General features: G+C 38.9%; 1 protein-coding gene and 1 long non-coding RNA gene across 2 annotated transcripts; one reads left to right on the top strand and one right to left on the bottom strand.

Annotated features, from left to right (window-relative positions):
* The first annotated feature begins 11,003 nt into the window (after positions 1–11,003).
* Positions 11,004–16,141, top strand: LOC131548939 (uncharacterized). Its single transcript, XM_058790553.1, has 4 exons — positions 11,004–11,158; positions 11,236–11,292; positions 11,775–11,822; positions 15,369–16,141. Exons 1-4 carry the CDS (start codon positions 11,113–11,115, stop codon positions 15,980–15,982), a joined length of 765 nt encoding a protein of 254 aa, XP_058646536.1. The 5' UTR covers positions 11,004–11,112; the 3' UTR covers positions 15,983–16,141.
* LOC131548940 (uncharacterized) lies at positions 13,089–15,469 on the bottom strand. Its single transcript, XR_009273293.1, has 2 exons — positions 15,086–15,469; positions 13,089–14,846 (listed from the first exon to the last, which is right to left on the bottom strand). It is a non-coding gene; the product is annotated as an uncharacterized LOC131548940 (long non-coding RNA).
* Positions 16,142–16,580: the final 439 nt, after the last annotated feature.

Below are 16,580 nucleotides of genomic sequence, written 5' to 3'. Positions count from 1 at the left end.
GCAAGTCCAGCTACTGCCAAGCTGGCTGCAGAATCAAAGAGAGCGAGAGAGTGAGAGCATGTCCTGGAGTTTTAAATAGCTCCTTTCAGGTGACATCAATTAGCCTGTTGATTGCAGGTGAGCTACTGGGTAACTGCAACAAAACACAAGTTAGAACACTCCCACATAACAATCCCTTAACAAAAAAATTCAACACACACACACACACACACACAGCTGCTCAGCATGGCTGCGGGAGAGCAGTTTAGTTTTCAGAAGCTAACGTGCCGGCATGCTAGATTGTAGTTTAGCGGTAGGTGAGTTTGTTGGCTATGAAAGCATTAAGTCAGTGTCCAGGATGAATGGTGCAGTTGTCATTTTTTTGGATGAGGTGGATAAAGTAAACCGTTTGCTTGAGAGCGGGATTACCATTAATGACACATACACACCAGTTCTGTCTCTGACAGGTCCTGCAAAAAAGGTCATTATTTCGAATTCACCCCCGTTTTTGAAAAATGAGCTTTTGGAAAAAGAGCTAGGGAGATACGGAAAATTAGTGTCACCTATAAAAATGATTGCTTTCAGTTGCAAGTCTCCCCAGCATAAACATGTGGTGTCTTTTAAGAGACATGTTCATATGATTCTCAAGAAAAATTATGAAGAGCTGAACTTGGTTTTTAAGTTCAAGGTTGAAGACTTTGATTATACTGTACATGTAACTACAGAACTGATTAAGTGTTTTTTTTTTTTTTTTGGATTTTTCCAAAATGTCAAACAAAAGGAAGAGCCCAGAAAACAAAACAAATACTAATCAAGTCACAAAAATGCACCCAATGGTTTGTTCATCTCAGTCTCAAGAAAATTTGTCAGGTACACAGGAGGGTGGAAGTGAATGTGGGAACACACAAGTGGATGCAGAAAGTGTTTATTCTTTTGCCAAAATTCAGACTTTTTTTGCAAAAAACAAAAGGAATTAGATCTGTCAAAGTTGATGAATTTTTTCCAGACTTGAGTTTGATTCTTAGCTCAGTTAGGTTTTTCATGAAAAACACAGAACCCACTACCCAATCAACCTTTACTGATCAGGAAATATGTCATCTTAAGAAGTTGATGGTGAACGTTAAAACACAAATAGCAAATGATGATTAAGTGCTTGTAGTTTTTTGTTTTTGTTTTTTCTTCTTTTTTTGTGTTTATTTTATTGTTTGGTTTAACTGTAGTCCTATTTTTGCCATGTGTGACATAAAGCTGGTGTCCTTAAACGTTAATGGTGCCAGAGAGGATGTGAAAAGAATTTATCTTCTTAACAGCTCTAAACGTTCTCCTATAATGCCTGATGAGGTTAGAGAACACCTGACAAGAGATCAGAGACCATTCCTTCATCCAGAATCACTCCAGACCCTTTAGATTACCAGCTCCATGTTGGTGCTTCTTCTCTTCAGTTCACTCATTTTCTACAGGGTTCAGGTCAGAGGACTGGAATGACCAGCAGAAGCTTGGTTTTGTGCTCAGTGACTCATGTCTGTGTTGTTTTGAGGTTTGTGTTTGGATTATTGTACGGTTGGAAGATCCAAACATGGCCCATTATAAGATTTCTAACAGAGATTTCTAACATATTTTAAAGCTTTATATTCTGCATCTACATTTTGCTCCTCTCACCCTTTCTTAAAGGCGCTATACTAAAAATGTATTATTATTATTATCATTGAATGGATAAATGTTCATTCAATGGATAAAAGTTTGCACCACACTCAGACAAAAACTTAAAAAGCAACACCCAACACAAGTCTGGAGCAGGAGAGAAGTGAACCTCCCTCCACATTTCTTTTTTGCTCTTTTACAGTGGTGTGAAAAAAGTGTTGGGCCCCTTCCTGATTTTTAATTTTTTTGCACGTTTGTCACACTTTAATGATTCAGATCATCAAACAAATTTAAATATCAATCAAAGATAACACAAGTAAACACAACATGCAGTTTTTAAATGAAGTATTTTATTATGAAGGAAAAACAAAATCCAAACCCACATGGCGCTGTGTGAAAGTGCTTGCCCCCTAAACCTAATAACTGGTTGTGCCACCCTTTGCAGCAACAACTGCAATCATGCGTTTGTGATAACTTGCAATGAGTCTTTCACATCGCTGTGGAGGAATTTTGGCCCACTCTTCTTTGCAGAATTGTTTTAATTCAGCCACATTGGAGGGTTTTCGAGCATGAATGGACTGTTTAGCGTCATGCCACAGCATCTCAATCGGATTTAAGTCCGGACTGTGACTTGGCCACTCCAAAACCTTAATTTAGTTTTTCTTGAGACATTCAGAGGTGGACTTGCTGCTGTGTTTGGAATCATTGTCCTGCTGCAGAACACAAGTGCTCTTGAGCTTGAGGTCACAAACTGATGGCCGGACATTCTCCTTCAGGATTTTCTGATAGAATGCAGAATTCATGGTTCCATCAATTATGGCAAGTCATCCAAGTTCTGAAGCTGCAAAGCAGCCTCAGACCATCACACTACCACCACCATATTTGACTGTTGGTATGATGTTCTTTTTATGAAATGCTGTGTTGGTTTTATGCCAGATGTAACGGGACACACACCTTCCAAAAAGTTCAACTTTTGTCACATCAGTCCACAGAATATTTGCCCAAAAGTCTTGGGGATAATCAAGATATTTTTTGGCAAATGTGAGACGAGTCTTTGTGTTCTTTTTGGTCAGCAATGGCTTTTTCCTTGGAACTCTCCCATGGATGCTGTTTTTGCCCAGTCTCTTTCTTATTATTGAATCATGAACACTGACCTTAATTGAAGCAAGTGAGGCCTGCAGTTCTTTAGATGTTGTTCTGGGTTCTTTTATGACCTCCTGGATGAGTCGTCTTTGTGCTCTTGGAGTAATTTTGGTAGGCCGGCCCCTCCTGGGAAGGTTCACCACTGTTCCAAGTTTTCTCCATTTGTGGATAATGGCTCTGACCATGGTTTGCTGGAGTCCCAAAGCCTTAGAAATGGCTTTATAATAGGTCTGCACGATATATCACATGCAATATTTATTGCACATCTTGTCAGTAAAGCCGGATCTGTAATCAGCGGTAACGTCACGTGCATGATTTCACATGGAGCTGTATTTACCACACAGAGCCGTTGTTCACCTACAAGCTGCGCAAAACACGCTGATAATGAACGTGGATTTGCGCAGCTTGTTAGTGAACAACTGCTCTGTGTGGTAAATGCAGCTCCATGTGAAATCACGCACGTGATGGAAATTACCGCTGATTACAGAACCGGCTTTACTGACAAGATGCGCAATAAATATCGCATGCGATATATCGTGCAGCCCTACTTTACAGTATAACCCTTTCCAGACTGATACATGTAAACTATTTATTTCTCATCTGTTTATGAATTTCTTAAGATCGCGGAATGATGTGTTGCTCTTTAAACATGCTTCACTTTGTCAGACAGGTTCTATTTAAGTGATTTCTTGATTCAACTGGTCTGGCAGTAATCAGGCCTGGGTTTGGCTACTGAAATTTAACTCAGCTTTCTAAAATAATGTGGTTAATCACAGTTCTTTCATGATTTAATAGGAGAGGGCAATACATTTTTCACGTAGGGCCAGGTATAGGTTTGGACAGCTTTTTTCCCTTAATAAATGAAATCATCATTTAAAAACTGCATTTTGCATTTACTTGCATTATCTTTGTGTAATATTAAAATTTGTCTGATGATCTGAATCTTTGAAGGGTTACAAATATGCCAAAAAAAGAGTAAAAATCAGGAAGTGGGCCTGAAGCACTTTTTCACACCACTGTATGTGGTTTGCGTCTCTGCAGCACCCTCTCTGATGAGCCCCTCCTGTGGGCAATTTGCAACTGCCAAGCAAGCAGAGAGTGAGAGAGAGAGTATACACAGGGGAAACATAACCACACCCAAAGAGGTGTGAAAACACCTCAATAACGAATATTAAAATAACACAAACATGCTAGGGATGTAACACCCCACCACTAAGAATGCAAACCATGGTTTGTAGTCAACACTTGCAAAACTTTCACTTTAAAAACAGTTTTCTAACGTTTGTGCTTTGAGGCCCCCAAAAATTCTGTTGTCGTGTAAATGCAAAGAAAGTTTTCAAGAACCATTTTTGTTCCCCAAAGAACCTTCTGATGAACAGCTCTTAAAAGAACATAAAAAAAAGTCTAAAGAACCCTTTTCCACCATAAAGACTCTTTTGTGGAATGTCCAGGTTCTTTAGATTCTTTAGGTTCTTCAGGAAACCAAAAATGGTTCTTCTGTGGCATTGTTTTATTTGGGTGAATTCAGGTAAAGTGGGCCACTTTTTGTAAAACATAATTTAGATACCTAAATGGTTTTTTTTTTTTCTTTATTACTTTTGAATACAGTTCATATTTGTTATTTGCAAGATATATACCAATAAACATTTTGAAATCATGCACTCCAGAATTTTCTTTATTTCTTTATTTTTTTCCAGGTAAAGTGGGTCATCTCTTATTTATTCTGTATCTTAATTAAAAACACATGATTTATTAACACATTTTATCAGACAAACATATTTAACAACATATTTTAAAACCCCCAAAATATATAACCTACAGGTTATGAGTAAAATGAATCATGTGTAAATCAATTCATGTGTGAGATTCCAACTAACTTAAAGAACAAGTTCTGTTAACATTAAATTTAATGAGAGAAATCAGAATATTGATAAAAAAAATAAAATAACTCTACAATCTATTAAATATGTTACTGTAACACAAGCAACAACAAATGGGCCAAAATAAATAAATAAGAGGAACATTTAAAATGGTAACCATATGTAAAAATGTTTTTCTGTCTATGTTCTAATACTTTAAACAATCTTTAATTGTGTCTATATTTTAAAGCTTTATATTCTGCATCTACATTTTGCTCCTCTCATCCTTTCTTGAAGGCGCTATACTAAAAATGTATTATTATTATTATTATTATTATCATTGAATGGATAAATGTTCATTCATTGGATAAAAGTTTGCACCACACTCAACAGACAAAAACATAAAAAGCAACACCCAACACAAGTCTGGAGCAGGAGAGAAGTGTACCTCCCTCCACATTGCATCTTTGCTCTTTTATGTGGTTTGTGTCTCTGCACCCTCTCTGATGAGCCCCTCCTGTGAGCAATTTGCAACTGCCAAGCAAGCAGAGAGTAAGAGAGAGAGAGCACACAAAGGGGAAACATAACCACACCCAAAGGGGTGTGAAAACACCTCAATAACGAATATTATTTATTATTATTTATATATATATTTATTTTTCCAAAACTTTTCCAGGCCTGGAAATTGCTGTTTTAAAATTCCATGACTTTTCCAGGTTTTTCATGACCGTACAAACCCTGTAAAAAAACATTTAAAATCTTACTGTTCAAAAACTAATATATATATATATTGAGCAGTGATATGCTGTGGTTGTTCTATATGCAAGCATCAATGTCTTGAATTTGATGCGAGCCGCAACCGGTTGCCAGTGCAAGGAGATAAAGAGAGGTGTAACATGGGCTCTTTTGGGCTCGTTGAAGACCAGTTGTGCCGCTGCATTCTGAATCATTTGTAGAGGTTTGATTGTGCTTGATGGAAGTCCAGCCAGAAGAGCATTGCAGTAGTCCAGCCTAGAAATGACAAGGGCCTGGACAAGAAGTTGTGCAGCATGCTCCGTCAGAAAGGGCCTAATCTTTCTGATGTTGTGTAATACAAACCTGCAAGATCGAGCAGTCTTTGCAATGTGGACTTTGAAGGTCAGCTGGTCAAAGATTACACCAAGATTTCTGACCCGAAGTTGATGGGGTAATTGTAGAAGAACCTAGCTGGATAATGAAATCATGCTGTAGAGTTGGAGTGGCAGGGAAGACAAGAAGCTCAGTTTATGCACTTTGGATACCTCCCCTCCCCAGGCCACCTGAAAGACCTGCCAGTGAGATAGGATTTAAACCAGAGAAGTGGAATCCCTGTGATGCCCAGTGATGAGAGAGCGGACAGGAGGATCTGATGATTGACAGTGACAAAAGCAGCAGATAGATCCAGCAGAATAAGAACTGATGATTTAGAATCAGCTTTTGCAATCCGCAAGGCTTCCCTGACTGACAGTAGTGCAGTCTCAGTTGAATGGCCACTCCTGAAACCTGACTGGTTAGCATCCAGTTTGTTGTTCTGTGAAAGAAACAATGATACCTGGTTGAAAACAACTCGTTCAAGGGTTTTCACTATGATTGGAAGGAGAGAGACAGGTCTGGCACTGTCTATAAGAGAAGTGTTTAATGTAGGTGTTTTGAGCAGTGGGGTTACCCGGGCCTGCCTGAATGCAGTGGGGAAGATGCCTGTGAGGCAACCTGATCTCACAGAATTCCGTGTAATGTTCACGGACTTAATTAACCCCGAATCTGTGGTGGCATCACGGAATCGCCGAAAATTCCGTGATAGGCTCACAGAAGGCATCAGCCGTGGTCCATGCACGGACTCACTGGTTCAACACCAGCGCTGCATCGGACCACGTAAAAAGATGCAGTTATACTTTCACTGGAGTACCTGACCCCACCCCTACCCTAAACCTACCCAGTTCTGAACAATAATGATGACGATAAATTTCCCAGTATCGCGTCGGCATATTGATGCTAAGGGTTTCCGTGCGTGGAGCACGGCTGATGCCTGTCACTGACTTACATTGGTATCACTTCTGTGAGCCCATCACGGAATTTTTTCTGTGAGCCCATCACGGAATTTTCGGTGATTCCGTGATGCCACCACAGATTCGGGGTTAATTAAGTCCGTGAACATTACACGGAATTCTGTGAGATCATGTTGTGTGAGGAGAGATGTGTTGATGATGTGTGTGAGTGCTGGTAAGAGTGTGGGAGAGACTGCTTGGAGAAGGTGCGAGGGGATTGGGTCTAGAGGGCATGTAGTAGGATGGCTGGAGAGGATAAGTTTCGATACTTCTGCCTCAGTGAGAGGACAGAAGGAGGAGATGGGAGTTTTAGCAGTGGATGTGGTTGGTTTGAGGTCCTGTGTGTGTGGGGCTGAGAATTGACTACTGATTGTTCTAGTTTTGTCTGTGAAGAATGTGGCGAAATCGTCAGCTGTTATAGAAGTGGTGGGAGGTGGTGGAGGGGGACAGAGGAAAGAATTGAATGTTTTGAAGAGAATCCGTTTGTCTGAAGCGCTGTTGATCTAGTTGTGGAAATATGAAGATTTGGCAGTATGGACTTCAGCAGAGAAAGATGAAAGCAAAGACTGATACATACTCAGGTCTGACGGATCTTTTGATTTGCGCCATTTTCTCTCTGCTGCCCTGAGTTTGGTCCAATGCCCACAAAGAACATCGGATAACCAGGGGTTAGAAGGGGCAGCCCGTGCTGACCTAGAGGAGAGAGGACAAATATTGTCTAGACAAGAAATTAAAGTAGAGCAAGTGTCCATTGCTGCATTCACATCCAGAGATGAGAAATAGGTAGGTGAGGGAAGAGAGGAGGATACTACAGAGGAAAGATGGGAGGGTGAAAGGGTGCATAGGTTTCGTCTAAAAGTAACTGGTATAGGGGTTGGTGGCACACAGGTAGCAAAATATAGGTTAAATTTAATGAAGAAATGGTCAGAGATATGTAGGGGTTTTACCAAAATGTTGTCTGCAATACAATTGCGCATGTAAATTAAGTCAAGTTGGTTGCCTGATTTGTGCGTGCTTGTAGTGGTGAGGCGTTTGAGATCAAATGAAGCAAGGAGTGAATGGAAGTCTGTAGCATAAGGCTTGTCCAGATGAATGCTGAAGTCGCCAAAGACTAAAAGTAGACTGCCATCCTCCGGAAATGAGGACAGCAGCCCATCCAGCTCCTCTAGGAAGGTGCCTAGAATTTGCCCAGGATGGTGGTAAATTACCACAACCTGGAGTTTTATATCTTTTATCTTCATCTTTGACAAGTGTCTGTGCAATTTCTCTCCAGAAGTAATGACAGATACCTTTTGGAAAGGTACCGCCCCAGTGACATTTTTTGTACATTTTTTCTAAGAGTGTACTTGTTTAAACTAGAGTTGTGGATATCTCATGCCCCTCTCACAAAAGTGCTTGTTGCAATGCTGCCGTCTATTGATGTTGCAATCTCTGGTAGATTGTTGTTGTTGTTCCACATCTTCCTTTTCTTTTTTTTTTTTGGTTGTGAAAAGAGCACGGGCCAGTGTTGCCACCTTGGGAGCAATTCAAGGCCTATGTGCATGTACTCTTCCCTCGGGCCGGATGAAGATGATTTGCAGGCCGGATTGGTCCCAAAGGGCGCCAGTTGAAAAGCTCTGCTCTAAAACATCAAGAGAACAAAACAGACACAAAAAACACACACTTATATACACTCACCCACACACATACAGGTGCATCTCATTAAATTAGAATGTCGTGGAAAAGTTCATTTATTTCAGTAATTCAACTCAAATTGTGAAACTCGTGTATTAAATAAATTCAATGCACACAGACTGAAGTAGTTTAAGTCTTTTAATTGTGATGATTTTGGCTCACATTTAACAAACACCCACTAATTCACTATCTCAACAAATTAGAATACTTCATAAGACCAATAAAAAAAAACATTTTTAGTGAATTGTTGGCCTTCTGGAAAGTATGTTCATTTACTGTATATGTACTCAATACTTGGTAGGGGCTCCTTTTGCTTTAATTACTGCCTCAGTTCGGCGTGGCATAGCGGTGATCAGTTTGTGGCACTGCTGAGGTGGTATGGAAGCCCAGGTTACTTTGATAGCAGCCTTGAGGTCATCTGCATTGTTGGGTCTGGTGTCTCTCATCTTCCTCTTGACAATACAGGTCTGGTGAGTTTTCTGGCCAATCAAGCACAGTACCACCATGGTCATTGAACCAGCTTTTGCTACCTTTGGCAGTGTGGGCAGGTGCCAAGTCCTGCTGGAAAATGAAATCAGCATCTCCATAAAGCTTGTCAGCAGAAGAAAGCATGAAGTGCTCTAAAATTTCCTGGTAGATGGCTGCGTTGACTGTGGACTTCAGAAAACACAGTGGACCAACACCAGCAGATGACATGGCAGCCCAAATCATCACTGACTGTGGAAACTTCACACTGGACTTCAAGCAACATGGATTCTGTGCCTCTCCACTCTTCCTCCAGACTCTGGGACCTTGATTTCCAAATAAAAAACGAAAAATTTACTTTCATCTGAAAAGAGGACTTTGGACCACTGAGCAACAGTCCAGTTCTTTTTCTCCACAGCCCAGGTAAGACGCTTCTGACGTTGTCTCTGGTTCAGAAGTGGCTTGGTAGCCCTTTTCCTGAAGACGTCTGAGCTCGGTGACTCTTGATGCACTGACTCCAGCTTCAGTCCACTCCTTGTGAAACTCTCACAAGTGTTTGAATCGGCTTTGCTTGACTGTATTCTCAAGCTTGCAGTCATCCCTGTTGCTTGTGCACCTTTTCCTACCCAAATTCTTCCTTCAAGTCAACTTTGCATTCAATATGCTTTGATACAGCACTCTGTAAACAGCCACACCTTTCAGTAATGACCCTCTGTGACTTACCCTCTTTGTGGAGGGCGTCAATGATCGTCTTCTGTATAATTGCCAAGTCAGCAGTCTTATCCATTATTGTGGTTTAAAAGAACAAGAGATACCCGGAATTTATACTGTAGGGATGGTCATGTATGGGACATGCAGTTTTCTTAAAGTTAGTCCACAAGTTTTGATGTGCATCTTTCTCAACATGATCTCACAGAATTCTGTGTAATGTTCACGGACTTAATTAACCTCAGAATCTGTGGTGGCATCACGGAATCGCCGAAAATTCCGTGATGGGCTCACAGAAAAAATTCCGTTATGGGCTCACAGAAAAAATTCCGTTATGGGCTCACAGAAGTGATACCAATGTAAGTCAGTGACAGGCATCAGCCGTGCTCCACGCACGGAAACCCTTAGCATCAATATGCCGACGCGATACTGGGAAATTTATCGTCATCATTATTGTTCAGAACCGGGTAGGTTTAGGGTAGGGGTGGGGTCAGGTACTCCAGTGAAAGTATAACTGCATCTTTTTACGTGGTTCGATGCAGCGCTGGTGTTGAACCAGTGAGTCCGTGCATGGACCACGGCTGATGCCTTCTGTGAGCCCATCACGGAATTTTCGGCGATTCCATGATGCCACCACAGATTCGGGGTTAATTAAGTCCGTGAACATTACACGGAATTCTGTGAGATCAGGTTGATCTTTCTTGTTGAGTTGGCTTACTCACGAAAGGGAATCTATTAAGTCCTTTTGTTTCTCCTTTTATTTTCAACATCAAATGTTTAACACTTCTTTCATAAATCCACTTGGGTTACAAAAACTTATTTGTTGTATCTTGATGAATTGTAATTCCAGTCACGTGCGCAGTAAAAACTAATGTGAACTGAAAAACAATTTACAACATCAAATGACCAAATGACACAATTATGATAATAAACCAAATGCAGAAATTGCAGCTTTCAAGGTCGAGTCAAATTATTTTTCACCTTTTCACCTTCACATGATCTAACGTTCAGTGTAAAATGATGAAGTAAATTCATACAAAACTTGTTATTTTTTCAAAATATCTGTCTATATTTGCACTGCACTAAAATAAATGTATTTTAGTTTCAGATGAAGAATGGCATAGAAATTATAACTCACGTCTGCGTAAAAAAAACAGTCAAAGTTACTGTTTCAAGTGTTTTTAATTCAAAATTACTCAAAAAGGACACATGGAAATGGAAAATAACGTACTACAACAAACGCAAGTGTGGAACTTGCATCAGCTACTGCTTCAGAAAGTGGCATCATAGGGCTTCAGTTTTAATAAATAACAGGAACAAATAATACAAGTCATAGTTCACGTAGTCATCATACACCACTTCTATTTGTACATTTCTTTTAAGTGACAATGGGCTCCATATGGGATGGAAAGTGATCAAGGGCTTGGGCTTCAATTAAACCTACTGCAGGATTTCTCGTTTTTGTCTTTCACTTTCAGTTACTGCCCCATACAGTATATATAGGGAGCAGCGGTTCTGACCGAGACACCACGACACTCCACCAAATACTTATTGAGACTGAGAACTTGTGAGATACTAAAATGTCCAAAGAACTACAGTTTAGCCACCATGGACATGGTGAAAATGGTAAGTGCATTTTCATACAGAGCTTGTTTTTCTACACATTTGTGTCTATTTGTACTGCTGATTTGCCTTATTTGCAGATGAAGACTCTGATGGACCTGATACCAGACATTTTAACCATGGACATGAAGAAACTAGTAAGTGTATTGTAATAGTTGCTCTGTATTTACTAACACTGACTTTGCATAAACTCTACATTTTAGTGTTATATGTTAATTTATGTATTTTATTTGTGCATTTATTTCTTTCTTCATTTTCTCAATGTAGTTTGTTATGTGTTTCTGAATATTCCCAAACACTGAATGATATAGGTCAAAGAAATAGGTAATTGCTGTCATATTCAAAATAATCTGTGTGTCTTTATTAAATGAAAAAAATATGATTTATTATGTAAAATATATTATCACTAACACACTATGAAGATGTAGGCAAACCAAATCTCAGAATGAATCACAAAATACAGAAATATATACTTGCAAGGTTCCCTAAAACCAACTTGTCACATTTACTTTGTTCTAATGTTCAGCGCAAAACAATGTACATTACCATAAAGCTTGTTGTTTTTATAAACATCTGTGTCTGTATGCACTGCATTAAAGCTCATCTGTTTATTTTGCAGATGAATACTGTGAAGTATCCTCTAACATCCATGAAAATTCTGAATATGGTAAGTATATTTGACTCGACATTTTAGTGTTATATGATAATTTATGTATTTTATTTTGTGTATTTATTTACTTCATTTTCTCAGTTTGTTGTAACACTCTCTGTATAAAATAGGTAATTGATTAATCCTTAAATTAAAAATATATTACTACCACACTATAAAGATGTGAAAAGGCAAACCAAACCTGAATCGCACCAAATAAATAAATATTAGCATGCAAGGTGGAGTAAAACCAGCTTCTCGCGTTTACAATGTTGTAATGTTCTGAAAACAGAGATGTGAGACACTTTCTGCTTCCCGTAGTGACACTCATCTAGTGTTTGCGTACTTTGTCACAGATGATGTGGTTTAGATGCAATATTAGTCCAATACACAACCATTTCAGACGTTTTCGTGAAGCAACAGAAACACTTTTTCATTCAATACTTTATGTAGCCTACTGCTTAATACAGCCCCTGTATGTGCAATGAGTTTATAGCCTACTATTTAAATACTAATAAAGTGGGTTTATATATTTTTGTCAGTTTTATTTTGCAATACTTTGATGGCATATGTGACAGTCACGTGGCGTCTGTGCTATCTCAAGCAAAGTCCCTGCTAGGTATGGACATTTAAAAAAGCCTCAAACCACATGAATAAGATGCTGGTAGCACAATCTGATAGGTAGCATTTTTCGCTATCAATTTGTGTTACCTATCTTTTTAATGGGAGGTAGCACAATCTGAGCGGGTAGCACAAATTGAACACCGGTACCAGAAAGGGTCACTTCTCATCACGTGAATGAATGCAAGCGGAGTCAGTCTCAGGGGTTTTCAATTTGACCACATCAGTAGTAGAATAATAATTAATTATTGATTACTAATTTGAATCAGTTAATTATAACGAAAACAGTACCTTAAAAATTAAAGTTTAAACCGGTAAACTCCTGGAAAGTCCAAGGATCCAGTTATTAAGCGAATTCAAACAGTAAGTACAAGACAGTACTAATGCAGGGAAAACACGGCCGATTTCATCAGAGATTGCGGAGAGAATAGTGACTTATGTCCAGCTGTCATTAAATTGTTCTTTTCACACATGTATTTCGCTTAAAAGCAAGAGTTTTATAATGGATGCTGGCTGAAGGGTTTTTAGATGATGTGGTGGTCAGTGGTTTAGCGATTCTGAATGGATCGGTATTAGAACAGGCAGGCAGTTGAGTGGTCTTTGGCGTCTCCTTGTGGTCCGGTTTGGTATCGCAGCTTGACTTGTGCTTGTTTGTAATATTGAAAATGTTTATTTAATTATTGATTGATTGATTGATTGATTGATTGATTGATTGTGGCACTATACATATATTGTGAATTCTGAAAATGAAAAAGTACTTATTTATTAAAATAATGAATAATTAAATAAATAAATAAGATGGGGGAGGGGGTGAGTACCGGCACTTCTTTTTTTCCTATTCAAGCGTTGAGCTCTACTATCTCTTCTTTCAAATCTCCTATCTATCTAACAGTATTTTCAGGTCACCTCTGTTTAATGTTTCTGTGTTTATATATGTATATACGTATTTGTTTATGCATGTGCTTATGTCTGTATCTTCTTAATGCCATGTCTAGCCCATTTTCTTCTTGTACTGCAACCTTGAGCTTGAGAAAGGTGCTCAATAAATAAAACATTATTATTATTATTATTATTATTGAAACACCTCTTGGGCAGCTATTTCATATTCTCCAAAGCTATTCACCAATACAATTAAATTTCATATTTGAAATTACCAATGAAATCTGACAACAACTGTGTCATTTATGTTGTTTCTCATGCTTTAATAGCATTAAGAAAGCATATTTTCCAGGCTAGACCAGCACAAATGCAGTCCCAGGCGTGTCTCATAAGGCTGACTCTTTCTATTGCAACTAACAGCACTGACGTGATAACTTTACCAATTAGCAATTTATTTAGACTATTCCACCTGCTTCGATCCAGATGGCAATCGGTCTGCACAATGCCGTGTCAAGTCGAACACACCTAATAACTCATTTCAACTCCATAAAAATGTCTTCTGGACATCTGCATGCTTAAGAGACATAAGAATAGCAGATTATGAAGATGCAGAAGACCACCATTGATTTTTTCTTTTAGCCTTCTGGTGTTGTTCAAAATAAATATGCTTTGAAAGATTTTTACACCAATCACTACAGTGTAGTCACACTAGTGTTTTTCGACATCAAAAATGAATGCCATATAGGAAATAAATGGGAAATAGGAAAAAATAGGAAAAAAAATTTGGAGGAGGTTGGGTGCAATCTACAAATCAGCCACGATGCAGAAAAACACACAGCAGAGACATAGGGCCATTCAATTTGAGGGCCAGATTATCGAATTTAAAATTTTCAGGGGGCTGTCCCAACCTTATTCCAGGGGGCCTATAAAATTAGAAATTAAACTGAAATGCATATTGAGCAGTAAAATGAATTAATATTACCAACAGTAACATCTATAAAAGGTTAAGGTTAGTACTGTCAATCAAATAAAAAATACTAATTAATCGCACATTTTTAATTGATTAATCACATATTAATATAATGTATTTATTGTCACGGGGTGAAGAATCACACGACAAGGAAGTGCAAAATAAATGCCCCGGAGGGTGGATTTATTTGTGAACAAGCAGGTGGGTGTCAAGTGCGGTGGTGCCTCTGTGCTGTGCGTGCCGACTCTCGTCCTCTTCCTTGCTCGTGGGTTCGTGTTCGGTGCAAAATCCTGTGCTCAAGTGGGTGCCGCTCGGTCACACGCTGCTGTCTGAGGGAACAACCAGAGAAAGGCATTAGCTCCTGGCTCATGGAGAGTAAACTCACTTGTGGCATGGTTCGGCGTGGCTTTAAGTGGCGGCTGCTGATGAGTCTCAGCTGTGACCGAGCGGCCGGTAACGAGGGATTGCAGGTGATCCTGATCCGTTTCCAGGACGACGCTGATGGGTAATCGGGACGCTCGTCACATTATATAGTCATAATTTCACATTGAACCTCCAAATTAATGTAGAAACTTAACATAAAGATGGTATATTTTAAATGTGTGTTTAATGGTATCTTTTGGTAACACTTTATTTTAAGGTGTCCTTTTTACTCGTTACATGTACTTACTATTATAATAACAATAAATTATGCATGATTACATGCAAGTAACCCTAAGCCAAACCATAATCCTTTACCATATAGTAAGTATATGTAGTTAATTAATATTACTCAGTACATAAATGTATAATTGCACTGTAACAAGGACACCTTAAAATAAAGTGTAACCCATCTTTTTACTAAGTAGCCTAGTATTATTGAAGAGCAGTATCATTGATATAATGCTACTGATGTCTCTATTAAATGCATTTTTCCCACAACAATATTGTAATATATTTGAAAGACATTACTTTTTTAACATTTATGTCATGGTTATGTTCTGTTTTGGTTTACATTTCCATGTGTTTCTGTCTCCTGTTTCAGTTCCTTGTTAGTCTCCATGATTTTTGATTAATTACTGTGTACAGTAAAAATGAATGTGTTTTATTTTCAGATAAAAAATGGCATAGAAATTCTAACCAACGTCTGCCTAAAAAACCGTCCAGAGTCAAATTTTCAAGTGATATTAATCCAAAATTACTCAAAAAGGACACATGGAAATGGAAAAGACGTGATTCAAAAAAGGCAAGTGTGGATCTTGCATCAGCTACTGCTTCAGGAAGCGGCATCATAGGCATGATTGACACGATTGACAGACCTGCAGATACCAATGCAGAAGGCACCTATACTCGAGCTGGATCATATGTGGATGGTTTTGAAAACAAACCAGGAAGGAGGATTCCCAAAGCTGGAGTCTATGCGGAAGCAGGAGTCGGACGATACAGTGCTGAACGCAGTGTATTTAGGGTAGAAGCCAAAGGTCCAAACGCCTCGGTTGCTGCTGAAGCCACTGCGGCTAGACTCGGGGTCGGAGCAATGGCTCAGGTTGAAATTGCCAGTGCGTCAGTTAGTGCTGGTCCAGTAGATGTGAAATTAGGACTTGGAGTCGACACGGGTGGATATATTGGTTTGGGTGGGGTGGAGGCCAAAATACTGGGATTTGGATTCTCAGTTGGTCGAAAAACCGGTATATCTCTTCTGGGTTCAGAAGTGTCATTTTCACTCTAGTCACACAGGTATCAATAACCTTTGAATATTTACATGTATTATTTTACTATAAATTTATCCTAAAAATCTCTGTCATGGAACATGTACCTTGTTATCTGTCAAAATGTCAACTAATAAACTCATACTTGTGTGTCTAATTTGGCCATATATCTTATTACATTTGTTTCTCTAAGGACTGATATTCTTTCATTCGAGCTGATTTGTCAACCTCTTTATTATTATATGCTTATTGCTGTGTGTATTGTTGGTGTATAATAGTAAGGTCAATATTGTAATATTTCCTGAGTCTTCTCAGCGAAATCAGCATGTTTCGTTTATTTACCTTTCAACTTGGTAAAATGTTCAAAACCAATTCAAACCTGTTAGCAGGGGCGCATTAATGCACGGGCTTCAAGGGGAGCCCAGGGGCCTACACTGGAAAGGGAATGTAGGGAAATTATGTTTTTCGAATAATTATTTATATGAGAGTTTGCAGCAGTGACAACAGCATTCTGTAAACAAACTCACACACTCATTTTCAGCGATGCCCTGGCAGTAGTAGCCTATATAGTGAATGTTTGAGTTTATGTTCCCCCCACACAGATTGTATCGTTGGTAT

Source organism: Onychostoma macrolepis, chromosome 11 (assembly GCF_012432095.1).
Source record: "Onychostoma macrolepis isolate SWU-2019 chromosome 11, ASM1243209v1, whole genome shotgun sequence".
NCBI classification, from domain to species: domain Eukaryota; kingdom Metazoa; phylum Chordata; class Actinopteri; order Cypriniformes; family Cyprinidae; genus Onychostoma; species Onychostoma macrolepis.
The sequence above is the reverse complement of the archived record's forward strand: the minus strand, read 5'-3'. Positions and strand labels throughout refer to the sequence as shown.

What these genes read in the sequence shown, in the direction of transcription:
- LOC131548939 (XM_058790553.1), top strand. Translation starts at nt 11,113, where the DNA reads ATGTCCAAAGAACTACAGTTTAGCCACCATGGACATGGTGAAAATG. An exon ending in CCATGGACATGAAGAAACTA is followed by an intron (nt 11,293 to 11,774) that starts GTAAGTGTATTG and finishes TTTATTTTGCAG; the next exon opens with ATGAATACTGTGAAGTATCC. An exon ending in CCATGAAAATTCTGAATATG is followed by an intron (nt 11,823 to 15,368) that starts GTAAGTATATTT and finishes TTTTATTTTCAG; the next exon opens with ATAAAAAATGGCATAGAAAT.